This window comes from Rhinopithecus roxellana, chromosome 1 (assembly GCF_007565055.1).
Source record: "Rhinopithecus roxellana isolate Shanxi Qingling chromosome 1, ASM756505v1, whole genome shotgun sequence".
Taxonomy (NCBI): domain Eukaryota; kingdom Metazoa; phylum Chordata; class Mammalia; order Primates; family Cercopithecidae; genus Rhinopithecus; species Rhinopithecus roxellana.
The window spans coordinates 92476500-92499273 of NC_044549.1; the positions used below are offsets into that span (position 1 = coordinate 92476500).

General features: G+C 40.5%; 1 protein-coding gene across 4 annotated transcripts in view; it reads right to left on the reverse strand.

Annotated features, from left to right (window-relative positions):
- The window catches only part of TAMM41 (TAM41 mitochondrial translocator assembly and maintenance homolog), a 57756-nt gene that overhangs the window by 6433 nt on the left and 28549 nt on the right, over nt 1-22774 (reverse strand). For 3 of the 4 annotated variants that reach the window (XM_010377288.2, XM_030927989.1, XM_030927992.1), the window contains 2 exons: nt 15064-15229; nt 13375-13437 (listed from right to left, as the gene is read on the reverse strand). In XM_010377288.2, coding sequence (XP_010375590.1) covers nt 13375-13437; nt 15064-15229 — 229 coding nt within the window. Of the gene's footprint in view, nt 1-12328; nt 13438-15063; nt 15230-22774 lie in introns of those variants that run through there. The other variant, XM_010377287.2, reaches the window with a different exon arrangement.

The following is a 22774-nucleotide window of genomic DNA, read 5'->3' on the forward strand; positions in this document are numbered from 1 at the left end:
CAAAAGGACTCGTAAAGAGCAAGGTGGATCTCAGCCCAAAAGCTCCTTTGGCTAATAAACAACTTCAGTAAAGTCTCAGGATAAAAAAATCAATGTGCAAAAATCACTAGCATTCCAATACACCAACAACAGTCAAGCAAAGAGCCAATTAAGAACTCAACCCCATTCACGACTGCCACAAAAAGGAATACAGCTAACCAGGGAGGTGAAAGGTCTCTTCAAGGAGAACTACAAAACACTGCTCAAAGAAATCAGAGATGACGCCAACAAATGGAAAACTATTCCATGCTCATAGAATCAGTACTGTTAAAATGGTCATACTGCCTAAAGCAATTTACAGATTCAATGCTATTCCTATTAAACTACCAATGACATTCTTCACAGAACTAGAAAAAAACTATTTAAAAATTCATATGGAACCAAAAAAGCCCGAATAGCCAAGGCAATCCTAAGCAAAAAGAACAAAGCTGCAGGCCTTGTGCTACCCGACTTCAAACTATAACTACAGGGCTACAGTTACCAAAACAGCATGGTACTGGTAGAAAAACAGACACATAGACCAATAGAACAGAACAGAAACCCAGAAATAAGGTTGCACAACTACAATCACCTGATCTTTGACAAAGCAGGCAAAAACAAGCAATGGGGAAAGAACTCCCTATTCAATAAATGTTGCTGGGATAACTGGTTAGCCATATGCCGAAGATTGAAACTGGACCCCTTCCTTGTACCATATACAAAAATTAAGTCAAGATGGATTAAAGACTTAATGGAAAGCTATAAAAACCCTGGAAGACAACTTAGGCAATACCATTCTGGACAGAAGAACGGGAAGATTTCATGACAAAGATGCCAAAAGCAATTACAACGAAAGCAAAAATTTTAAATGGGATCTAATTAAACTAAAGAGCTTCTGCACAGCAAAAGAACAAGACAGCGAAGAACAGACTGAACAGACAACCTACAAAATGGGAGAAAATTCTGCAAACTATGCATCTGACAAAGGCCTTATATCCAGCATCTATAAGGAACCTAAACAAATTTATAAGAAAAAAAACGACCCCATTAAAAAGTGGGCAAAGGACATGAACAGACACTTTTCAAAGAAAGACATACATGCAGCCAACAATCACAGGAAAAAAAGCTCAACATGACTGATAATTAGAGGAATGCAAATCAAAATCACAATGAGATTCCATCTCACAGCAGTCAGAATGACTGTTAAGTCAAGAAACAACAGATGCTGGTGAGGTTATGGAGAAAAAGGAATGTTTATACACTGCTGGCAGGGGTGTAAATTAGTTCAACCATTGTGGAAGACAATGTGCCAATTCCTCAAAAACCTAAAAAGAGAACTGCCATTTGATCCAGCAATCCCACTACTGGAGTACACACCCAAAGGAGCATAAATCATTCTATCACAAAGACACATGCATGTGTAGACTCACTGCAGCACTATTCACAATCGCAAAGACATGGAATCAACCTAAATGCCCATCAATGGTAGACTGCATAAAGAAAATGTGGTACATATACACCATGGAATATTATGCAGCCATAATAAAAAAGAGATCGTGTCCTTTGCAGGGATATAGATGGAGGTGGAGGCCATTATCCTCAGCAAACTAATGCAGCAACAGAAAACCAAATGCTGCATATTCTCCCTTACAAGTGGGAGTTAAATGATGAGAACACATAGACACATAGAAGGGAACAGACAGACAGACACTGGGACCTACTGATGGGTGGAGGATGGGAGGATCAGAAAAAATAACTAATGGGTACTCACTATGCTTAATACGTGGGTGACAAAATAATCTGTATAACAAACCTCTATGGCACAAGTTTGCCTTCATACAAATTTGCACATGTACCCCTAAACTTAAAATAAAAGTAAAAAAAAAAAAAAAAGAACAAGGTGGAGAAGGATAGAGGTTCTGAAGCTTACTGTGAAGATGAGGAAAGAGAAATAGGCAAACCAGCTACTCAGTGCCTGTCACAGTTAGTTTACTCTAGCTGGAGACCTGGGCCAGGGGCTAACACCATTTGAATATGACATTGTAAAGAGGCTTGTTTTAAACAGAGGTCAGGAAACTTTTAGGTAAATGATACCAAAAGAAGAAAAACCAGACATAATGCTAGATGCTTTAATATATCTAAAAATATAATCTCCTGGCCAGGTGCAGTGGCTCAAGCCTGTCATTCCAGCACTTTGGGAGGCTGAGGTGGGAGGATCACTTGAGCTCAGGAATTTGAGACAAGGCTGGGCAACATAGTGGGACTCAGTTTCTACAAAAAACAAAAACAAAACAAAAAAACATAGCCAGGTGTGGTATTGCATCCTTTAGACCCAGCTACTTGGGAGGCTAAAGTGGGAGGATCACACCATTGCAGTCTAGCCTAGGCTAGAAACTGTCTCCAAAAAAACAAAACCAAAACAAAAAACCAAACATAAAATATACCACTGCACTCTGGCCTGAGCTAGAACCTGTCTCCAAAAAAAAAACAAAACCCAAAACAAACAAAAAAACAAACATAATCTTCACAACCTGGTGAGGCAGGCATAATCATTCCTATGAAGTTAAAACTCAGAAAAATTAGGTAACTTGCCCAAGTCACACTGGTTAGGTTGTAATTTGAGCTCTAGTCTCTGGGGCTCACAAACCTCTGCCCTCAGCACTATGCTAGGAAACCTTTGTCACAGCTCTTGGCCATAATAAACAGAGAAGCCAGAGCATAAGGCCATTTAACCCACAGAATCTGAAGGGGTGCTCATCACTTTCCATGCTTTATGTTACCTCAGGGTGAGGTTACACACATTCTGCCATTCTAGACTTCCACAATGCAATGCGGCATCATTAGAAGTGAAGAAAAAGCTGAGCGGGAAGAGAGGTTAAAATGTTTAGAAAATCTATTTAAGGAAATTATCAATGAAAGCTTCTCAAGTCTAGCACCGTGTGTCAGATATCCAGATACAAGAGACCCAATGACCCCCAGGTGAATACACTGCAAAAACGACTTCAACACAGCATATTATAATCAGAAAGTCTAAAATGAAAGTAAAAGAAAGAATTTTAAAATTAGCAAGAGAAAAGCATCTAGTTACCCATAAATGAAACCTCATCAGACTAACAGTGGACTTTTCAGCAGAAACCTTAAAAGGCCAGAAGAGAATGGGATAGCATTTTCAAAGTGCTGAAGGAAAAAAACCCTGTCAGCTAAGAATTTTATATCCTGCTAGAATAAGCTTCATAAATGAAAGAGACTAGTCTTTCCTAGACAAATACTAAGGGAATCTGTCACCATTAGACCGGCCCTATAGGAAATGCTCAAAGGAGTCTTAAACCTGGAAACAAAACGTTGATATTCACCATCACAAAAATGCGCAGAAATATAAAACTCACAGTTCTTATAAAACAATCTCACAAAAGAGGAAAAGAAAGAAATCAAATGACAGAATTTCATCAAAACACAAGGACAAAAAGAGAAAAAGAAAGAAAACAAAGAATTTATAAAATAACTTGAAAACAACCATATGATGGAAACAAAGTCTCACATATCAATATTAACCTTAAATGTACATGGATTAAATACGTCACTTAAAAGATACAGATTGGCAGAACGGATTAAAAAACATAATCCACCTATATGCTACCTACAAGAAACTCACCTTACCTGTGAAGACGCAAGTAGACTGAAAGAGGCAGAAAAAGATATTCCATCCAAAAGAAAACCAAAAGGAGAACTATATGTATCAAATAAAACGGACTCTAAATCAAAAACAGTTAAAAAAAAAAAAAAAAGACTAAGAATGTCATTATATAACGATAAAGGGATCAGTTCACCAAGGGGTATATATAGGAAATCCTAAATATATATGCACCCAACATATGAGCACCCAAATTCACAAAACAAATATTACTAGCTCTAAAGAAAGAGACAGATAGCAATATAATAACAGTGGGGGACTTCAACATTCCACTCATAGCACTATACAGACCATAGAGACAAAAAATTAACAAAGAAGCACTGGACTTTAGACCAAACAGACTTAACAGACATTTATAGAACATTCTTCCCAACATCCATAGAAGATACATTCATTTCATCAGCACATAAAACATTCTTCAAGCATGGGCTATATAGGGAGACTCTGTCTCTACAAAAAATAGTAATAAAAATGAATGTAGCCAGGCATGGTGGTATGTGCCTGTGGTCCCAGCTACTCAGGAGGCTGAGGTGGGAGGACTGCTTAGTAATAGGAGGTCAATGCTACAGTAAGCCATGATAACACCACTGCACTGCACCCTGGGCAACAGAGCAAGACCCTGTCTCAACAAAGAAAAAAAAAAAAGAAGAATAAACATTCTTCAAGATAGATCACATGTTAGGCTACAAAACAAGTCTTAACAAATTTTTAAAAATCAAAATCAAGTATCTTCTCAGACAATAGTAGAATAAAGCTACAAATCAACATAAGAGGAACTTGAGAAACGATACAAATACATGGAAATTAAACAGCATGCCCCTAAATAATCACTTAATCACTGGGTCAATGAAGATTTTTTCCCCGAGACAGGGTCTTATTGTGTCACCCAAGCTGGAGTGCCGTGGCGCAATCATGACTCACTGTAGCCTTAAACTCCTTTGGCTCAAGTGATCCTCCTGCCTCAGCCTCCTGAGTAGCTGGGACTACAGGCACATATGACCATGTACGGCTAATTTTTTGTAGAAATGGGGTTTTTCCATGTTGCCCAGGCTGGTTTCAAACTCCTAGGCTCAAGCAATCCATCCATCTCAGACTCCCAAAGTGCTGGGATTACAGGCATGAGCCACCACGCCCGACCTTAAAAAATTTTTTTGAAACAAATAAAAATGAAAACACAACATACCAAAGCCTGTGGGATGCAGAAAAAGCAGTGCTAAGAGGCACTACCAATGCTTATAGCATTACATGTCTACATGAAAAAGCAGGAAGATCACAAATTAACAACCTAATGCTGTACCTCCAGGAAAAAGAAAAAAAAGAACTAAACCCAAAGTTAGCAGAAGAAAAGAAATACCAAAGATCAGAGCAAAACTAAATAAAATAGAGACCAAAAAACAATACAAAGGATCAACAAAATGAAAAGCTGGGACCAGGTGCAGTGGCTCATGCCTGTAATCCCTGCACTTTGGAAGGGTGAGGCAGGCGGATCGCAATTCTAGGAGTTCAAGACCAGCCAGGGCAATGTGGCAAAATCCCATCATGACAAAAAATACAAAAGTTAGCCAGGTGTGGTAGTGTGCACTGTAGCCCCAGCTACTCAGGAGGCTGAGGTGGAAGGATCACTTAAGCCTGGGAGGCAAATATTATAGTAAGCCATGATTGTGCCACTGCACTCTAGCCTGGGTGACAGAGCCAAACCCTGACTCAAAAGAAAAAAAAAAAGAGAAAAAAAGTTGGTTCTTTGAAAGTTACACGAAATTGATAAGCCACTAGCTAAGACTAAGAAGACAAGAGAGATAAAAATAAACAAGATATAAGACAAGAAGAGATACAAATAAACACAATCAGAAATGAAAAAGGAGACATTACAACCGATACTACAGACATACAAAAGCTCATCAGAGAATATTATAAACACCTAGATGCCCACAAACTAGAAAACCTAAAGGAAATTGATAAAATTCATGGAAACATAATCTCCAAGACTGAACCAGGAAGAAACAAGAGTATCTGAAAAGACCGGTAATGTAGTAGCGAGATTGAATCACTAATAAAAATCTCCCAACAAGAAGCAGCCCAGGACCAGATGGATTCATAGCTGAACTCTACCAAACACAGAAAGAATGAATACCAATCCTCCTGAAACTACTCTAAAAAGATCAAGGAGGGAATTCTCCCTAACTCATTCTATGAGGCCGGTATCACCTTGGTACCAAAACCAGACAAGGACACACCACCACCAAAATAGAAAACTATAGACCAATATCTCTGATGAACACAGACACAAAAATCCTCAACAAAATACTAACAAATTAAATCCAACAGCACATCAAAAAGAGAACATATTATGATCAGGCAGGATTCACCCCAGGGAAGCAAGGATGGTTCAATATATGCAAATCAATAAATGTGATACATCATATAAACAGAATTAAGGGCAAAAACCATATGATCATCTAAACAGACACACAAAAAGCATTCAATAGGCTGGGCACAGTGACTCATGCCTGTAATCCCAGCACTTTGGGAGGCCAAGGTGGGCAGATCACTTGAGATCAGGAGTTCAAGACCAGCTTGGCCAACATGGTGAAACTCCGATTTTACTAAAAATACAAAAATTAGCCAGGTGTGGTGATGTGTGCCTATAGTCCCAGCTACTTGGGAGGCTGAGGCAGTAGAATTGCTTGAACCCAGGAGGCAGAGGTTGCTGTGAGCTGAGATTGCACCACTGCACTCTAGCCTGGGCGACAGAGCAAGACTCTGTCTCCAAAAAAAAAAAAAAAAAAAAAAAAGCAAGCATTCAATAAAGTTCAGCATCCTTTCCTGATAAAAAATCCTCAACAAATAGGGCACAGAAGGAACATACCTCAACATAATAAAGGTCATATATGACAAAACCACACCTAACATCATACTTGATAGGGAAAAGTTGAAAGCACTCCCTCTAAGAACTAGAACAAGACAAACATGCCCACTTTTACCATTGTTACACAACGTAATACTGGAAGTTCTCACAAGAACAACTGGGCAAGTGAAAAAGTAAAAGGTATCCATATGGAGGCCAGACACGGTGGCTCACGCTTGTAATCCCAGCACTTTGGGAGGCTGAGGCGGGCGGATCATAAGGTCAGGGGTTCAAGACCAGCCTGGCCAATATATGTAACTCTGTCTCTACTAAAAATATAAAAATTAGCCGGGCATGGTGCACACACCTGTAGTCCCAGCTAGTCGAGAAGCTGAGGGAGGAAAATTGCTTGAACCCGGGAGGCGGAGGTTGTGGTGAGCCGAAATCGTGACACACCTGCACTCCAGCCTGGGCAACAGAGTGAGACTCCGTCTCCAAAAAAAAAAAAAAAAAAGTATACATGTGGGAAAAGAGGAAGTCAAATTATTCCTATCACTGATGATATTATCTTACATCTAGTAAACCATAAAGACTCCACCAGAAAACTTTTAGATTTGATAAATGAAATCAGTAGAGTTTCAGAATGTAAAATTAACATACAAAAATCTATAGCATTTCTATACATCAATAACAATCTAGCTGAAGACCAAATCTAGAAGGCAATCCCATTTATAATAGCGACAAATAAAAATAAAGAAGAAAGACAACCCAGGAATATAGTTAACCAAGGAGGTGAAAGATCTCTGTAAGGAGAACTGCAAAACGCTGATGAAGGAAATTGTACATGATACACAAAAAAGGAAAAACATCCCATACTCATGGATTGGAAGAATAAATATTGTTAAAATGATCATACTGTACGAAGCAATCTACAGATTCAACACAATCCCTATCAAATTACCAATGTCATTATTCATAGCATCAGAAAAAAAAATCCTAAAATTTATAGGGAACCAAAAAAAAAATTCCAAATAGCCAAAGCAATCCTGAGCAAAAAGAACAAGGGCATCACATTATCTGGCTTAAAATTATACTACAAGGCTATAGCAACCAAAACAGCACAGTACTGAAATCAAAACAGACACATGGCTGGGCGCGGTGGCTCACGCCTGTAATCCCTGCACTTTGGGAGACCAAAGCAGGTGGATGATCTGGGGTCAGGAGTTTCAGATCAGCCTGGCCAACATGGTGAAACTCCGTCTCTACTAAAAATATAAAAATTAGCCGGGCATGGTGGTGGGTGCCTGTAATTCTAGCTACTCGCGAGGCTGAGGCTGGAGAATTGCTTGAACCCAGGAGGTGGGGGTTGCAGTGAGCTGAGATCGTGCCACTGCACTCCAGCCTGGGCAACAAGAGTGGAACTCTGTCTCAAAAAAACTAAAAATAAATAAATAAATAAATAAAAACAGACACACAGATTAGAATAGACAACCCAAAAATAAAGCCACATACCTACAACCAACTGATCCTTGACAAAGTCAACAAAAATACACATAGGGAAAAATACTCTATTCCATAAATGGTACTGGGGAGACTGCATAGCCATAGGCAGAAGAATGAAACTGGACACAAACTTCTCTCCATATAAAAAAATTAACTTAAAATGTATGACCTGAAACTACAAAGTCCTAGAAGAAAAATGACCTGAAACTATAAAAATCCTAGAAGAAAACCTAGGAAAATTCTTCTGGACATTGGCCTAGACAAATAATTGATGATCAAGTCCTCGAAAGCAAACACAACAAAATAGATAAATGGGACTTAAACTAAAAAGCTTTTGCATGGCAAAAGAAACAATCAACAGAGCACCAAAAGACAACCTACAAAATGGGAAAAAAATATTTGCAAAAGAAGGTATCCAACAAAGGCTAATATCCAGAATCTATAAGGAACTCAAACAACTCAACAAGGAAAAAAACAATAACTTCATTAAAAAGTGGGGAAAGGACACAACAGATTTTTTCAAAAGAAGACATGCGAACTACCAACAAACATGAAAAAAATGCTCAGCACCGCTTATCGCAAGAGAAATGCAAATTAAAACCACAATGAAATATCATGCCAGTCAGAATGGCTATTACTAAAAAGACAAAAAACAACAGATGTTGAGGCCGGGCATGGTGGCTCATGTCTGTAATCCCAGCAATTTGGACACTGAGGTGGGTGGATCACTTGAGGCCACGCATTTGAGACTAGCCTGGCCAACATGGTGAAACCCCGTCTCTACTAAAAATACAAAAATTAGCCGAGTGTGGTGGCATCCGCTTGTAATCCCAGCAACTCGGGAGGCTGAGGGGGGTGAATCGCTTGAAGCCAGGAGGTGAAGGTTGCAGTGAGCTGAGATCGCACCACTGTACTCCAGCCTGAGCAACAGAGTGAGGCTGTTGCTCTGTTTCACACACACAAAAAAAACAAAAAACAGATGTTGGTGCAGATGTGGAGAAAAGGGAATGCTTTATACACTGTTGAAGGGAATCTAAATTAGTACAACCTTTAGGGAAAACAGGATGGAGACATCTTAAGGAACTTAACATAGAATTAATCTTTGATCTAGCAATTCCATTACTGTGTATACACTCAAAGGAAAATAAATCATTATATCAAACAACAACAACAACAAAAAACTTGTATGTTTACTGCAGCACTAGTCACAATACCAATAATATGGAATTAACCTAAGTGTCCATCAATGGAGGACTGGATAACAAAATTGTGTGTATATCTATATCTATATCTCACCTTGAATACTACTTAGCCATAACACAGAATGAAATCATGTCTTTTGCAGTAAGATGGGTAGAACTGGAGGCCATGATTCTAAGTGAAATAACTCAGAAACAGAAATTTCAGTATCACATGTTCTCACTTTAAGTGGGAGCTAAACAATGTGTACGCATGAGCATACAGAATAGAATGACACTGGTGACTATAAAAAGTGTGAGGGTGGGAGGGAGTGAGGGTTGGAAAATTACCTATTGGGCACGACGTTCACTATTTGGGCAATGATGGGTACACTAAAAGCCCAGACTTCACCATGTAAGAAAAATGCACTTGTATTCCTTAAACATTTTAAAAATTAAAAAGAAAAAAAAAGTGTAAGGGAAGCAAGCAGTAAGCACTCAGGGGAAGCAGCATCAGCACTCCACAGCCACAAGGACAGCTGAGCTGTGGGTTCTGTGACCAACTGCCCTCTGCTGGTGAATAGAAATAATGAGTGGAAAGAGGACCAAAGGCTCATTTCAGGTTGAAGGTGTCAAGATCTTTTTCAGTCTTTTATTAGAGAAAAATTCAAACATAAATCACAGACAGAAGAGTATAAAACAGCCCCATGCATCTTTACCTAGCTTTGACAATATATCAGCTCATGGCCAATCCTGTGTCATCTACCCATTACCCACTACCCTCTGCCATGTTTTATTTGGAAGCAAATCCTAGACAACATATCATTGCATCTGGAATTATTTTAGTATGCATTTCTAAAAGAAAGGGAATTTTTTTAAAAAGCTCCATAACACCACCATCGTCACAACTGAAAAATAATTAGCAATAATTCTAATAATTCCTTATACCATGGGATGCCAAAAACAAAACAAATCATTAAGCCTCACCCAAGGAGGATCTCGGCAAGGAAGAGGCAATCATGCAAAATTCAGATTAACAGCATGAATCACCCAAACAAACGAAAGTACCTCATCTTCAGTGTTGGCAGAGTAAACTAGCAGGAACCTAGATTAAATGAATATCTTAACTGGAAATGCAAAGCCACGCACCCAAATGGTAGGAAAATATTTAGTTCAGTAGATGTGATGCAAGTGCTACTAAGTCTTTGTTGAAACTTTTAATTTATACAATACTTTTATTATTATAATTTTTTTTTGAGACAGGGTCTCACTCTGTCACCCAGATTGAAGTGCAGTGGCGCGTTCTCAGCTCAATGCCACCTCGACATCCTGGGCTCAGGACTACTACGGGTGCGCACCACCGTGCCCAGCACTTTTTTTTTTTTTTTTTTTTTTGAGACAAAGTCTCACTCTGTCGCCCAGGCCAGAGTGCAATGGCACAATCTTGTCTCACTGCAACTTCCGCCTGTCAGGTTCAAGCAATTCTCCTGCCTCAGCCTTTTGAAGCTGGGACTACAGGCATGCACCACCACGTCCGGCTAATTTTTTGTACTTTAGTAGAGACGGGGTTTCACTATGTTGCCCAGACTGATCTCAAACTCCTGAGCTCAGACAATCCGCCTGTCTCGGCCTCCCAAAGTACTAGGATTACAGGCATGAGCCACCACACCCGGCCTATTTTTCGTATTTTTTGTAGAGATGGGGTTCCACCATGTTGCCCAGGCTGATCTCGAACTCCAGGACTCAAGTGATCCTCCTGCCTTGGCCTCCCAAAGTGCTGGGATTATAGGTGTGAGCCACTGCATCTGGCCTATTTTTATTATTTTTAAAGAGACAGGGTCTTGCTGTGTTGCCCAGGCTGGTCTTGAACTCTTGAGCCCAAACAATCCTCCCACCCTGGCCTCCCAAAGTGCTGGGATTATAAGTGTGAGCTACCACACCTGGCCGTGTTGAATCTTTCCAGTGATTCAGGAGGGCAACACGGTCCTTAAGGGCCAAATGCTCAGAGCAGTGCAGTTGGGCTATGAGACACCGAGAGGTGTGACCACAGCAGCTCCCCAGCAATCTCAAACTCAGGGATCAGAATTAGGTTGAAAGATCACTCCCCTTTTTGGGCTACCTCTGTGCTATTTCTCCCTCTCTCACAAATTTCTGTTAGCATGTCTCTTTTCCCTTCTAGATTATAAGCCTCTGGAAGGCAGCATAGCATTTGATATGGTTTGGCTGTGTTCCCATCCAAATCTCACCCTGAATTGTAATAATCCCCACATCGTGGGAGGGACCTGGTGGGAGGTAATTGAATCATGCAGGCAGGTCTTTCCTGTGCTGTTCTCATGATAGTGATTAAGTGTCGTGAGATCTGATGGTTCTATAAAAGGGAGCTCCCCTGCACATGCTCTCTTGCCTGCCGCCATGTAAGACATGACTTTGCTCCTCATTCACTTTCCACCATGATTCTGAGGCCTCCCCAGCCATGTGGAACTGTGAATCAATTAAATCTCTTTCCTTTATAAATTACCCAATCTCAGGTATGTCTTTATTAGCAGTGTGAGAACAGACTAATTCAGCATTGTGTTCAATTTTGTATCCCGAGCGGCTGGCACATGAGAGATGCTCAATGGATGCTTGCATGGAGAAAGCCTGAACCACAAAAGTCAATCAACCACTTGATGATGCCAAATGTTGGAAAACATGGGAAGAAAAGAGTATTCTCCTACTCTGCTTGTGGGACGATGAATTGATACAGCCACTTTGTCCTCCAAAGAGATGTCAAATATTTAGGCCATAAAACAGGAATAGGATGCAAAAAACAGGAGCATTCAGAGAACAAGAAAAGAGAGAGTTCCTGGAAATTATAAACACTCAACAGAAGGGCTGGAAGCTAAAGTTGAGAAATTCGAGAAAATCTCTCAAAGCAGAGCAAAAGAACAAATAGATAAAAAATAGAAGACAAAGACCAAAGGACTAATCTAAGAGCTCCAATATTTGAATATAAGGAGTTCCAGAAAGAGAACAGAGAAAACAGATGGGACGAGATTAAAGAAAAAATTTAAAACATTTTCTCATACGCTTATATTCTGAGTTTCCCAACAGAAAGGGCAATGAGTTCCTGGTGAAACAGATAACAGACTCACATCAAAGCACATCACTGAGAGAATCAGAGCACTGGGGAAAAATAAAGACCTAACATGCTTCCAGAAATAACATACACAAAGTATTAAGAATCAGATTGGCTTTAGACATAGACAACCATCCTAGAAGTAAAAGATAAATGCAGCAATGATCTCAAAATTTTAAAGGAAAGTGATTTCTAATCTATACCCAGCCTAAGTATTAATTACGGGTGAAGGCAGACAAAAAACTTTCAGACATACATGGTCTCCAAATGTGCCTTCCATGTTCCCTTTCTCAGGGAATTACTGGAAAATGTGCTTCACCAAAATGAGAGTGTGCACCAAGCAAGTGAAAGACATGAGATACAAGAAACGAGGGACCCCCTACAGGGGACAGTGAAGACACTCTCCATGAGAGAAGAACATTGTGCAGGGAAGGAAAGGTGTACTACGTGGCTCACCATACCATCAAACTGAAAAGTAGTCAAAGCCACGAGACAACTATATTAGGAGGACAGAGGGATGGGAGGGTGAGTACATTTGATGAGGGGGGTGCCAGAGTTGAATTCTAACCTCCCATAGAGAGAAGTCAATAGATGATACTAAAGTTGAAATGTAGAGAAGGAGCAAGGAAAACTTACCATTTAGAGAAAAGGCAGTGTAAACAAAAATAACCCACTAAGACAGATGGAAGCAGTTGTCTCAGAGAAGGGGAAGAGGAGAGGGAGCACAGGTGCTGCTGTTTTTGCAATCCTATGCGTCTGTAACTTTGATAAATAAAACAACATGAGGAAAAAACCCTGCACACAGGAAGTTTCTTGGAAAATTCAGAAGGGTAGTAAAGCTTCCAACAGCACTGCCAATGGTCTGACATTAGACCACCAGATTCTGCTGCTGTCATGCCTGTCTGTACCTTACTGCAATATCCCAGTTTATGGCCATCAAAGCTCAGCATTTCACAAGCACTTAAAAGAGACAAAGCTTTAGTCAGCAGGTATGTTATACATGGATTTCTAAAGCTCTTACCAGCAGTAAAAATGCCTTTGGTGCTCTGTCTTATACTAGAAGGTCTCACGATTGCTGAAAGCCCTGTGAGATAAAAACAAAAAGGAGACCAAAAACCCAAAACAGATGTTAGTCATCTTAACAGTTTTAAAACTTGAAACTAAATATTCTTTCTAGTCAGCCAATCAAATCACCAAATCTATCTCTGTCCTGCTGTCACAGTGACAGTGAAAAGGGCACTGGAATTGAGGGCCAGGAGACCAGAGCAGCCAGACGTGGTGCCACCCGGCTGTGTGGGTCCAAGCCCATGACCGAACAGCTCTGCGCCTCCTCCCCTTAAAACAAGGGGGTGGGTTAGCTGACCCTCAAAGGGTCAGATTTAAGATTATATGACTTAAATCTGCCTGAGATTTCTGGTTCTCAATTGCGTAACATGAAAAGATAAAAACCAAATGATTACATCTACGAGAAAAACTTTCATTCTGAAAATACACATACGGATTCCACAGTGAGGAACAAGTTTCACTCCCCTCAAAGAGACAGCCCAGATCACACTGTTGCCAGGATCACGTTCAAACAAACAACAGTGTGCCTCATACAGAGCTACCTTCAGGATGGGGAGCTGGTGACCCAGTGCAAACCTAGTCAGGCCCAGGCGGAGAGCGGGAGTGGAGCACTTGCTGCAGCTCATGTTCCACTGCACGGTCTCAGCAAAGCATTTCTGTAAATTCTATCTGGCACCTGGAGGAGCTCAGTACATATTTACTGAATGAAAACAGGAGAATGCACTCAATTGACAGAGGGACTCATTCTCAATTTTATAAATATTTCTTGATTGACTGATCTCATAAATTACCTTTAGCACCTTAAAGGGAAGTTAGTCTCTGAAGATCAGGTTCAGGCCTTATTTTATTATTATTATTATTTTTTTTTTTTTAAGAGACAACGACTGCTCTATCGCCCAGTCTGGAGTGTAGTGGTATGATCCCAGCTCACTGCAGCCTCCAACCGCTCAAGCGATCCTCCCACCTCAGACTCCCAAGTTAGCAGAGACTATAGGCACATGCCACCATGCCCAGCTACTTTTTACATTTTTGCAGAGACAGGGTCTTGCTCTGTTGCCCAAGCTGGTCTCAAACTTCTGGCCTCAAGTGATTCCCCCTCCTGGACTTCCTAAAGTGTTGGGATTACAGGCATGAGCCACTGCACCTGGCCTGGGTTCAGAGTTTTGGATAAACATTAGGGCAGTGCTGGGGAAAATGCTGTGGAACGTGGGCCATGTCTGAGGGAATGCACTGAACACTGTATGAGACACATCAAATGGAGCTGATTGAGGAAAGCTATGTTCTCGATGTTATAAAAGCATAAAAAAATGCCACCAATCTCTTTTCTCAGACCACCACAAAGAACACAGACATATGTTTTAAATAAATTCTAGAAGTTGCGCTCTAGAAACCAAAAGAAACATTGTTTCTCCCTTTGACAGTGATTTAGGATCCAGGAATTTAAAAATAGAAGTATTTTCACCATGTTACTTCAAACAAGTAAAAATTCAGATTTAGAAAAACCCTCAAACTTTTAGTGCTTTCTTCTTCTGAGCGGCAGTCTCTCTATTTCACCAAACAAAAAGGAAGAAATAATACGTCCCAACCACAAAGTCCGCTTTTCCCCATGGCTGGCATTTCCTCAGCCTCAAATTCATAAACGTACCTAGTCGCACCACATCTCCACAGTCGGGATCATGAGCCACTTGGAATAAAGTTTCTTCCACATCTCTGTTTTTTCCAGGAGAGTCCATAATATGATGTATCTGTTGCTGTAAGCTTTTGGGCAATGTCATCAGCTGAGTGAACTGTCCTTCTGGGCTTTTATCTATCTGAAGGGGGGAAAAAAAGACAACATCTATGGAAGTGCTTTAAATTCTACAAATACTCACAGACACAGGGCTTCTCTTTAAAAATCAGACAGACCCTGTAGTCCCAGCTACTCGGGAGGCTGAGGCAGGAGAATGGCGTAAACTCAGGAGGCGGAGCTTGCAGTGAGCTGAGATCTGGCCACTGCACTCCAGCCTGGGCGACAGAGCAAGACTCCGTCTCAAAAAAAAAAAAAAAAATAACTCACACAGACATATATGCACCCACACCCCTGGCGAGGCAGCAAGCTAAGGAGACTCTCTTTTCTGAAACTGAATGGGTTCAGTTCAGGAGTCTAAGTCCCTTCAAAAAGGATAATTCTTGTCCTATAATATTCCATTTCTACCTAAGAATAGAAGCCACTCTCAAGGATCAATTTTTGACTTTTGGTTTTAAAATTTATATTTGTCTTAAATCCAGCAGTCAAAGGAAGTGGTGCTGCAGTTGACACTCATGGAGGCCGCGTCAAATCCAGGCACTGAGATGACCCCTCCCATTTCAAATGCAGGGAGACTGACGTGCCCTGATCACACCATCAATGAGAGTGAGTGGGATCTGAATTGTGTATCCTGCCTGTAGGGCCTTTTACTATGCTGTGTTTCACAAACTGTAGGTACACACTGATGACAGAAACTAATCTTACTCACTTTTATCCCCAGCACACAGTAGTTACTCAAAAAACAATAAGGAAATGAGTAACTCAATCAATACAACTTAGTTGTCCTACAGCTACTATGCCAGTGGCTTTGGTTCCCAAAGTATTCTAAAACATAAGATGTTAAGATGCTGAAGATAAACATATAAATAAAACATGTAAAACTATGTGTCGGACTTTACTCAGAAACCCTTGAATCAAAAGTTAGCCCACAGAGCTGAGGCCAGACCTAGATTTCCTAACTCCCAGTTTCATACACTGTGCCTCATGGAATGAATTTTTTAAAATCTTGTAAACGTTGATTTCCTGCCAAGTGCAGAACCAGTAACACTGCCCTCAATAGCTCATCATGTTATTTCCCAAGGAAGAATCTGTCTTGTATCCTTTTCACAAATATTTAGGTTTTAACTTCAATTAAGAGAACAGTAAGAAAAAATCAGATGAATGTATTACATTTTAGGCTTAGAGTTTACAGATATGACCAACTTTCTTAATAATTAGAATCTACTCACTCTACCATTTTTAAAATTGAATAAATATTTATTAAGTACATACCAAATGGGCCAGGTACGCAGGTTCACACCTGTAATCCCAACAGTTTGGGAGGCTGAGGTGGGAGAATTGCTTGAGCCCAAAAATTCAAGATCAGCCCTACCAAAAGTGTGAGATATCCAGCTCTATGAAGAAAAAAAAAAAAAAAAAAAAAAAAAAAGCCAGACATGGTGGTGCAAGCCTACAGTTCTGTCTACTTGGGAGGCTGAGGTGGGAGGATCATTTGAGCCTGGGAAGTTGAGGATATGATGAGCGGTGACTGTGCCACTGCACTACAGCCTGGGTGATAAGAGCAAGACAGTCTCGAAAAAAAAGTATATACCAAATACCTGAATTTTCTAGTTTTGCCTATAAAAATCTATTCAAAGCAGGAGAAAATGTTATTATTTAATGGCTCCGTAAAGGTAGAGGGGTAAATATTTAGGTTTTTACCTAAATATTTGACATTTATCACTAGGATGGTTCTAAATTCACAGGACCCATCCTCTACTTAGCTTTGGCTACAAAAATGACAACAAATTTGAGTATTTATATAAAATAATCTTAGAAATGACATTTATGGGCTTATATTTTGAGGCCACATACTGGGATTAGTTAGAATAAACTTGTATTTCACTTATGCTTTACCTATCAAGCTTCTAATGGCTTGAGTGACATATAAAAAAATTAGAAAGTAGTATTTGCCACTGCTTTCTCTTCAGGAAAATAATGCAGTGGAATTTTCACTTGAAAGCATGTATGTAAAGATAAAATATCAGGTGACATGGTTTAAAAATTTGGTAAATTCTCATTTTCCTTACACTAATTCTCATGAAAATATGAAATTCTCATTTTCCTTACACTAATTCTCATGAAAATATGAAAATATCAGGTGACATGGTTTAAAAATTTGGTAAATTCTCATTTTCCTTACACTAATTCTCATGAAAATATGAAAGTGAAAGCACTCAGCTAAATTGTGAAAGTCAAATTGCATTTTAACAGCAGACATGGATACAATTATTAAATGTCAACTTAAGAAAAAAGCAGACAGATATGGAAAAAACCTGATATTGTATGATTCCATTCATATGAACTGTCCAGAACAGACAAATCTACAGAGACAGAAAGTGGATCAGTGGTTTCCTGGGGGAGGGGAGAGCTGGGGACTGCTAATGGGTATGGAGTGACAGAAATATTCTTAAATTACATTGTGGTGATGGCTGTGCAGCTCTGTGAATATACTGCAAACACTAGCTTTTATGGTATAGAAGTATTCATCAATAAAGCTAATATGTTTTTTTGGTTTTTTTTTTTTTTTTTTTTTTGAGACAGAGTCCCGCTGTGTTGCCCAGGCTGGAGTGCAGTGGCACGATCTCAGCTCGCTGCAATCTCCATCTCCCAGGCTCAAGTGATTCTCATGCCTCGGCCTTCCGAGTAATTGGGATTACAGGCACATACCACCATGCCTGGCTAATTTTTGTATTTTTAGTAGAGATGGGGTTTCGACATGTTGGCCAGGCTAGTCTTGAATGCCTGGCCTCAAGTGATGCACCCACCTCGGCCTCCCAAAATGCTGGGATTAGAGGCGTGAAGCTGCCATTCTCTCCCCCTGGCCAAAAGAGTAAAGAAAAAATAAAACCGTATCCCAGGAGGAATGGCAGAGATGAACACCACCTGCAGACCTAAAAGATGCAGGGGTAAGGCAGATTTTATGTGTCAACTCAGAGCAGAGGCACAGCTTGAAGACACTGTCCTGCGAGGATGGGCTGTGCTACACATCCAGAATCAACCACCATTACACAGTACTATATTCCCAACTAGCAGAAGACATGGGCCTGGCAACCAAGGGTAGAAGGAGAAATGACCTCATCATTCCCAGGGACCCACTTGGGAACACTTTGTTTCCTATCACCACAGCTCTAGGTCTGTGGGTCTAGAGGTCTCAATTCCCAGAGAAAGGATGGTTCTACCAGAGGACACAGTAAGCATCCCATTAACTTTTTAAAGTTACGACTGCTACCCAATCCATTTAGAATCCCATGCCATAAGTCCAGCAGACAAGGCAATGAGTCACTACACTGGCAGAAGTAATCGGCCCTGGTCATCAGGAGCTGGGGTGCTGATACACATCTCTTAGAGGACCCCTTGCCCAATTTTTATGGTAAGAGGACAAATGTGGTGGCCAGGGTCCTCCAGACTCCTCCGAGATGACGGTCTGGGCCACCCTGTCAAGATAAGCAGAAGTGACAGATGAAGGTGAAGGGAATGGATGGGTAGCAGAGGTGGGAGAAGATGAGTCTCAGTTGCAGTCTCAAGTCCAGATACAGCACTGGGAGCTGTAACTCAGTCCCCCAATCTTATTCTTGTAAGTTTCCTGGGAAAAGAAACCGATGTGAAACTAGATCATGCAGACTTTTATAGGCCATAGGGAGGATTCTGGATACCTTTATCTTCATAGTTGGAGAAAATTCCTAGTCCTTTTCCCTTGCTCAGTTTCTAGAAAGTTGGTAGACAGACACATTATACTTCCCTGTCCTCTAGCCAGAGAACAGAAGATCTCTGGAGAAATTCTACAGACACTGATATTTGAGATCCTCCAATAAAACAGCTAGGTCCTTGGCCAGGTGCAGTGGCTCACACCACTAATCCCAGCACTTTAGGAGGCCGAAGCAGGCAGATGGCTTAGGAGTTCAAGACTGGCTTGGCCAACATGGTGAAACCCCGTCACTCCTAAAAATACAAAAATTAGCTGGATGTGATGGCGCATGCCTGTAGTTCCAGCTATTCGGGAGGCTCCCGATTCAAGAATCGCTTGAACTTGGGAGACGGAGGTTGCAGTGAGCTGAGATCGCGTCACTGCACTCCAGCCTGGGTGACAGAGAGAGACTCCATCTCAAAAAAACAAAACAAAACAAAACAAAATAGCTAGGTCTTTGCCTCATAATCCTATAGTCAAGCCCACCAGTTGACAAGCCTGATATATCACAAAGAACTTCCAGTCTGCATTTTAGTGCCTCATTCTTTAAAAACAGGCCAGAGCCAGGCACGGTGGCTCTTGCCTGTAATCCCAGTACTTTGGGAGGCTAAGGCGGGAGGATTGCTTGAGCCTAGGAGTTCGAGACCAGCCAGGGCAACAAAGTGAGACCCTGTATCTACAAAAAAAAAAAAGTTAATGTCTCAGATCATATGGGTACAAATATATGTACATACACATATATAAAAAAGTCAGCTGGGCATAGTGGCACTGGCCTATAGTCTCAGCTCCTCAAGGGGCTGAGGTGGGAGGATCACTTGAGTGCAAGAGTTCAAGGCTACAGTGAGCTATGATCATGCCACTACACTGTAGCCTAGGTGACAGAGTGAAACCCCCTGTCAAATTAATTAATTCATTAATTAATTTAAAAAAACAGCCCAGGAAGGAAATTCAGACATTTGAAGAAGGCTTCTAACATAACAGACTAGAGTATAAACAGACAAGAGGAACTAAGAGAAAGAAACAATGTGAGAGAACAAGACAAAAATCTTCAAATGCTATAATAAAGATCATTAAAGAGATTAGGAGAAAATAATGCATCCATAATACAAGAATAGGATGCTATAAGAAAGAATATTTTGGGAAAATTAAAAATTCAGTAGAACTGTTACAGAACCAATCAGAAAGATTCTCCCATAAAGCTAAATTTAATAAACAAAGAGATGGGAGAGAGAGAGAGAGGAAAAAAGGTTAAACCAGGAGGTCTAGCAACCACCTAACAGGAATCCCAGGAAGAACAAACTAATAAAATGGGTATGAAGAATAATTACAGAAATAATTTAAAAAAATTCTTTAGAATTGAAGCTTATAAAATTCCAGATAGAAAAGACCCACTGAGGCTGGGCGCAGTGGTTCACACCAATTAACCCAATACTTTGGAAGACCAAGGTGGGAGGATGGCTTGAGCCTAGGATTCGAGACCAGCCTGGGCAATATGGTGAAACCCTGTTTCTACTAAAAATAGAAAAACCACTCAGGCGTGGTGGCGCATGCCTGTAGTCCCAGTTACTCAGGAGGTTGAGGTGGGAGAGTCACTTTGAGCTTAGGAGTTTGATGTTGCAGTGAGCCAGGATTGTGCCATTCCACTCTAGCCTGGGCAACCGAGCAAGGCCCTGTCAAAAAAAAAAAAAGGAAGGAAAGAAGGAAGGAAGGAAGGAAGGAAGGGAGGAAGGGAGGAAGGGAGGAAGGGAGGAAGGGAGGAAGGGAGGAAGGGAGGAAGGGAGGGAGGGAGGGAGGGAGGGAGGGAGGGAGGGAGGGAGGGACCAAGTGACTGAATAATGAATGGAAAGCAGATATAAATAAACAGGGAAAATTATTTCCACCCTAGAATTTGATATCTAGCTGATACTATCCATCAAAGGGAGGGTAGAATTTTCAGAGGTATATGGTCTCAAAAATGTACCTCCCTCACACCCTTTAAGAAGATAATAAAAGACAAACTTCACTAACATCAGAGTGTAAACCGTGGAAGAGGAAAATGCAAGACCCACAAAACCAAAAACTAGCATGGGGAGGCAAAGGGAATTCTCGGGGTGATAATGAAAGGAAGGTAGAGGAGTGCAGCTGTGCAGTGAGCTAGAAAACAACCAGTCGAGAAAGGAACAGGGCAGGGGGCTCCAGGAAAAACATTTCTATGAGAAACAACAAACAGAAAATATCCAATAAATTTGTCTATAATGGGAAGAGTTTTACGGATCTGTCAGTTTGAGGATGATTGACCTAAGCAAATGAAAAAATAAGACAACTATTAACTCCAGGAGAAACAAAGATGTACAGGAAAGGGAACTTCATAATGCCACAGCTCATCAATAAAGAAAAGGCTGTCACAATAAAATAAATATTGAATATTAACCTAACCAAAAACATGAAATAACTTTATGTGAAGCATGAGGGCATGAGGTAGGAGGGGAAGAGAATGTGTGTGCTAAGTGCATGTGTGTGAGTGTGTGCACTGGTATATGAATTTATGGGGTAGTGTAAGACAGTAAAAAAATCCCCATCTTACAGGATGGCAAAAATAAAGTGTAAGATTGAAAAAAAATCAAGAAATAATAGTCAAAGCATATTATTTAGAACAAGGTGGTGCATATCAGAAAAATCAGCTATAGAGACAAAAGCAGCTGCCCCTGGTAGCAGGGCTGAGAATGTGGGAAGGAACTGCTCTTTTTGTTATAAATTTGAGGCATCATTTGGCTTTTAAACCATGTGCATGCATAAAACAAAAAACCTCAACCTGAACCAAATGTGGCAAAATCTGTTAAACTGAGTGGTGGGTATTCTCTATTTCATATGTTTCTCTCATTTCATATGTCACTCTCTATTCTTTTCTTATTTTAAAACTAATTCCTATTTTTTTAAATTTCCTTTTTAGCTCTAGAAATTCCGTTAATCTATTACTCATTACAATGTTAGTTGCCCCTATTACGTGGAGGGAGAAGAGCATAAACGAAGAAAAATACAGTGTTCTTTACATTAACGGAAAAAAAAACTACAAAAACCTGTGGCCCACCCTGGTTTTTATTTTCAAACAAACACTTAATCTTAATTTAAACAATACCTTGATCAGAAAGTTTTATTTGATACATCGAAAAGAAAAATTCCCAGATGTAATAAACATAACAAATGGGGAAAGAAGAGAATTTTGAATATGTATGAGCCCATTCATGTGTAACAAAACCAAACCTCTTCATACATGCATACAAACATATACAAAAGTACATGTGAAAAGATCTGGAAGAACAGACAGCAGGCTGGGTGCAGCAGCTCATCTCTATAATCCCAGCACTTTTGAAGGCTGGGGCAGGCAAACTGCTTGAGCTCAGGAGTTTGAGACCAGCCTGTGCAACGTGGCAAAACCCTGTCTCTACAAAAAAATACAAAAATTGGTCAGGCGTGGTGGCATGCACCTGTAGTCCCAGCTACTCAGGAGGCTGAGGTGGGAGGATGGCTTGATCCCAGGCTGGGGGGTGTTGAGGCTGCAGTAAGCCAAGATCGTGCCACTGCACTCCAGCCTGGGCAACAGAGTCAGACCCTGTCCCAAAAAAAGAAAAACAACAACAACAAAAAAACAAACCCCAAACTGTCAGTACAGTTACCTCTGGGGAGCTAAATGGGTCTGGGGATGGAATGAGAATGATCTAAAAGTTTATTTTCACTTGTTTTGACTGGTAATTAATAGACATGGTAAGATTTTCCAATGGCAAAAAAGATACACATGGTGAAAATAAGTCCCTCTCCCACTTCTGCCCCTAGTTCCCTTCTCCAAAGGCAGCCTCTTATTACTAG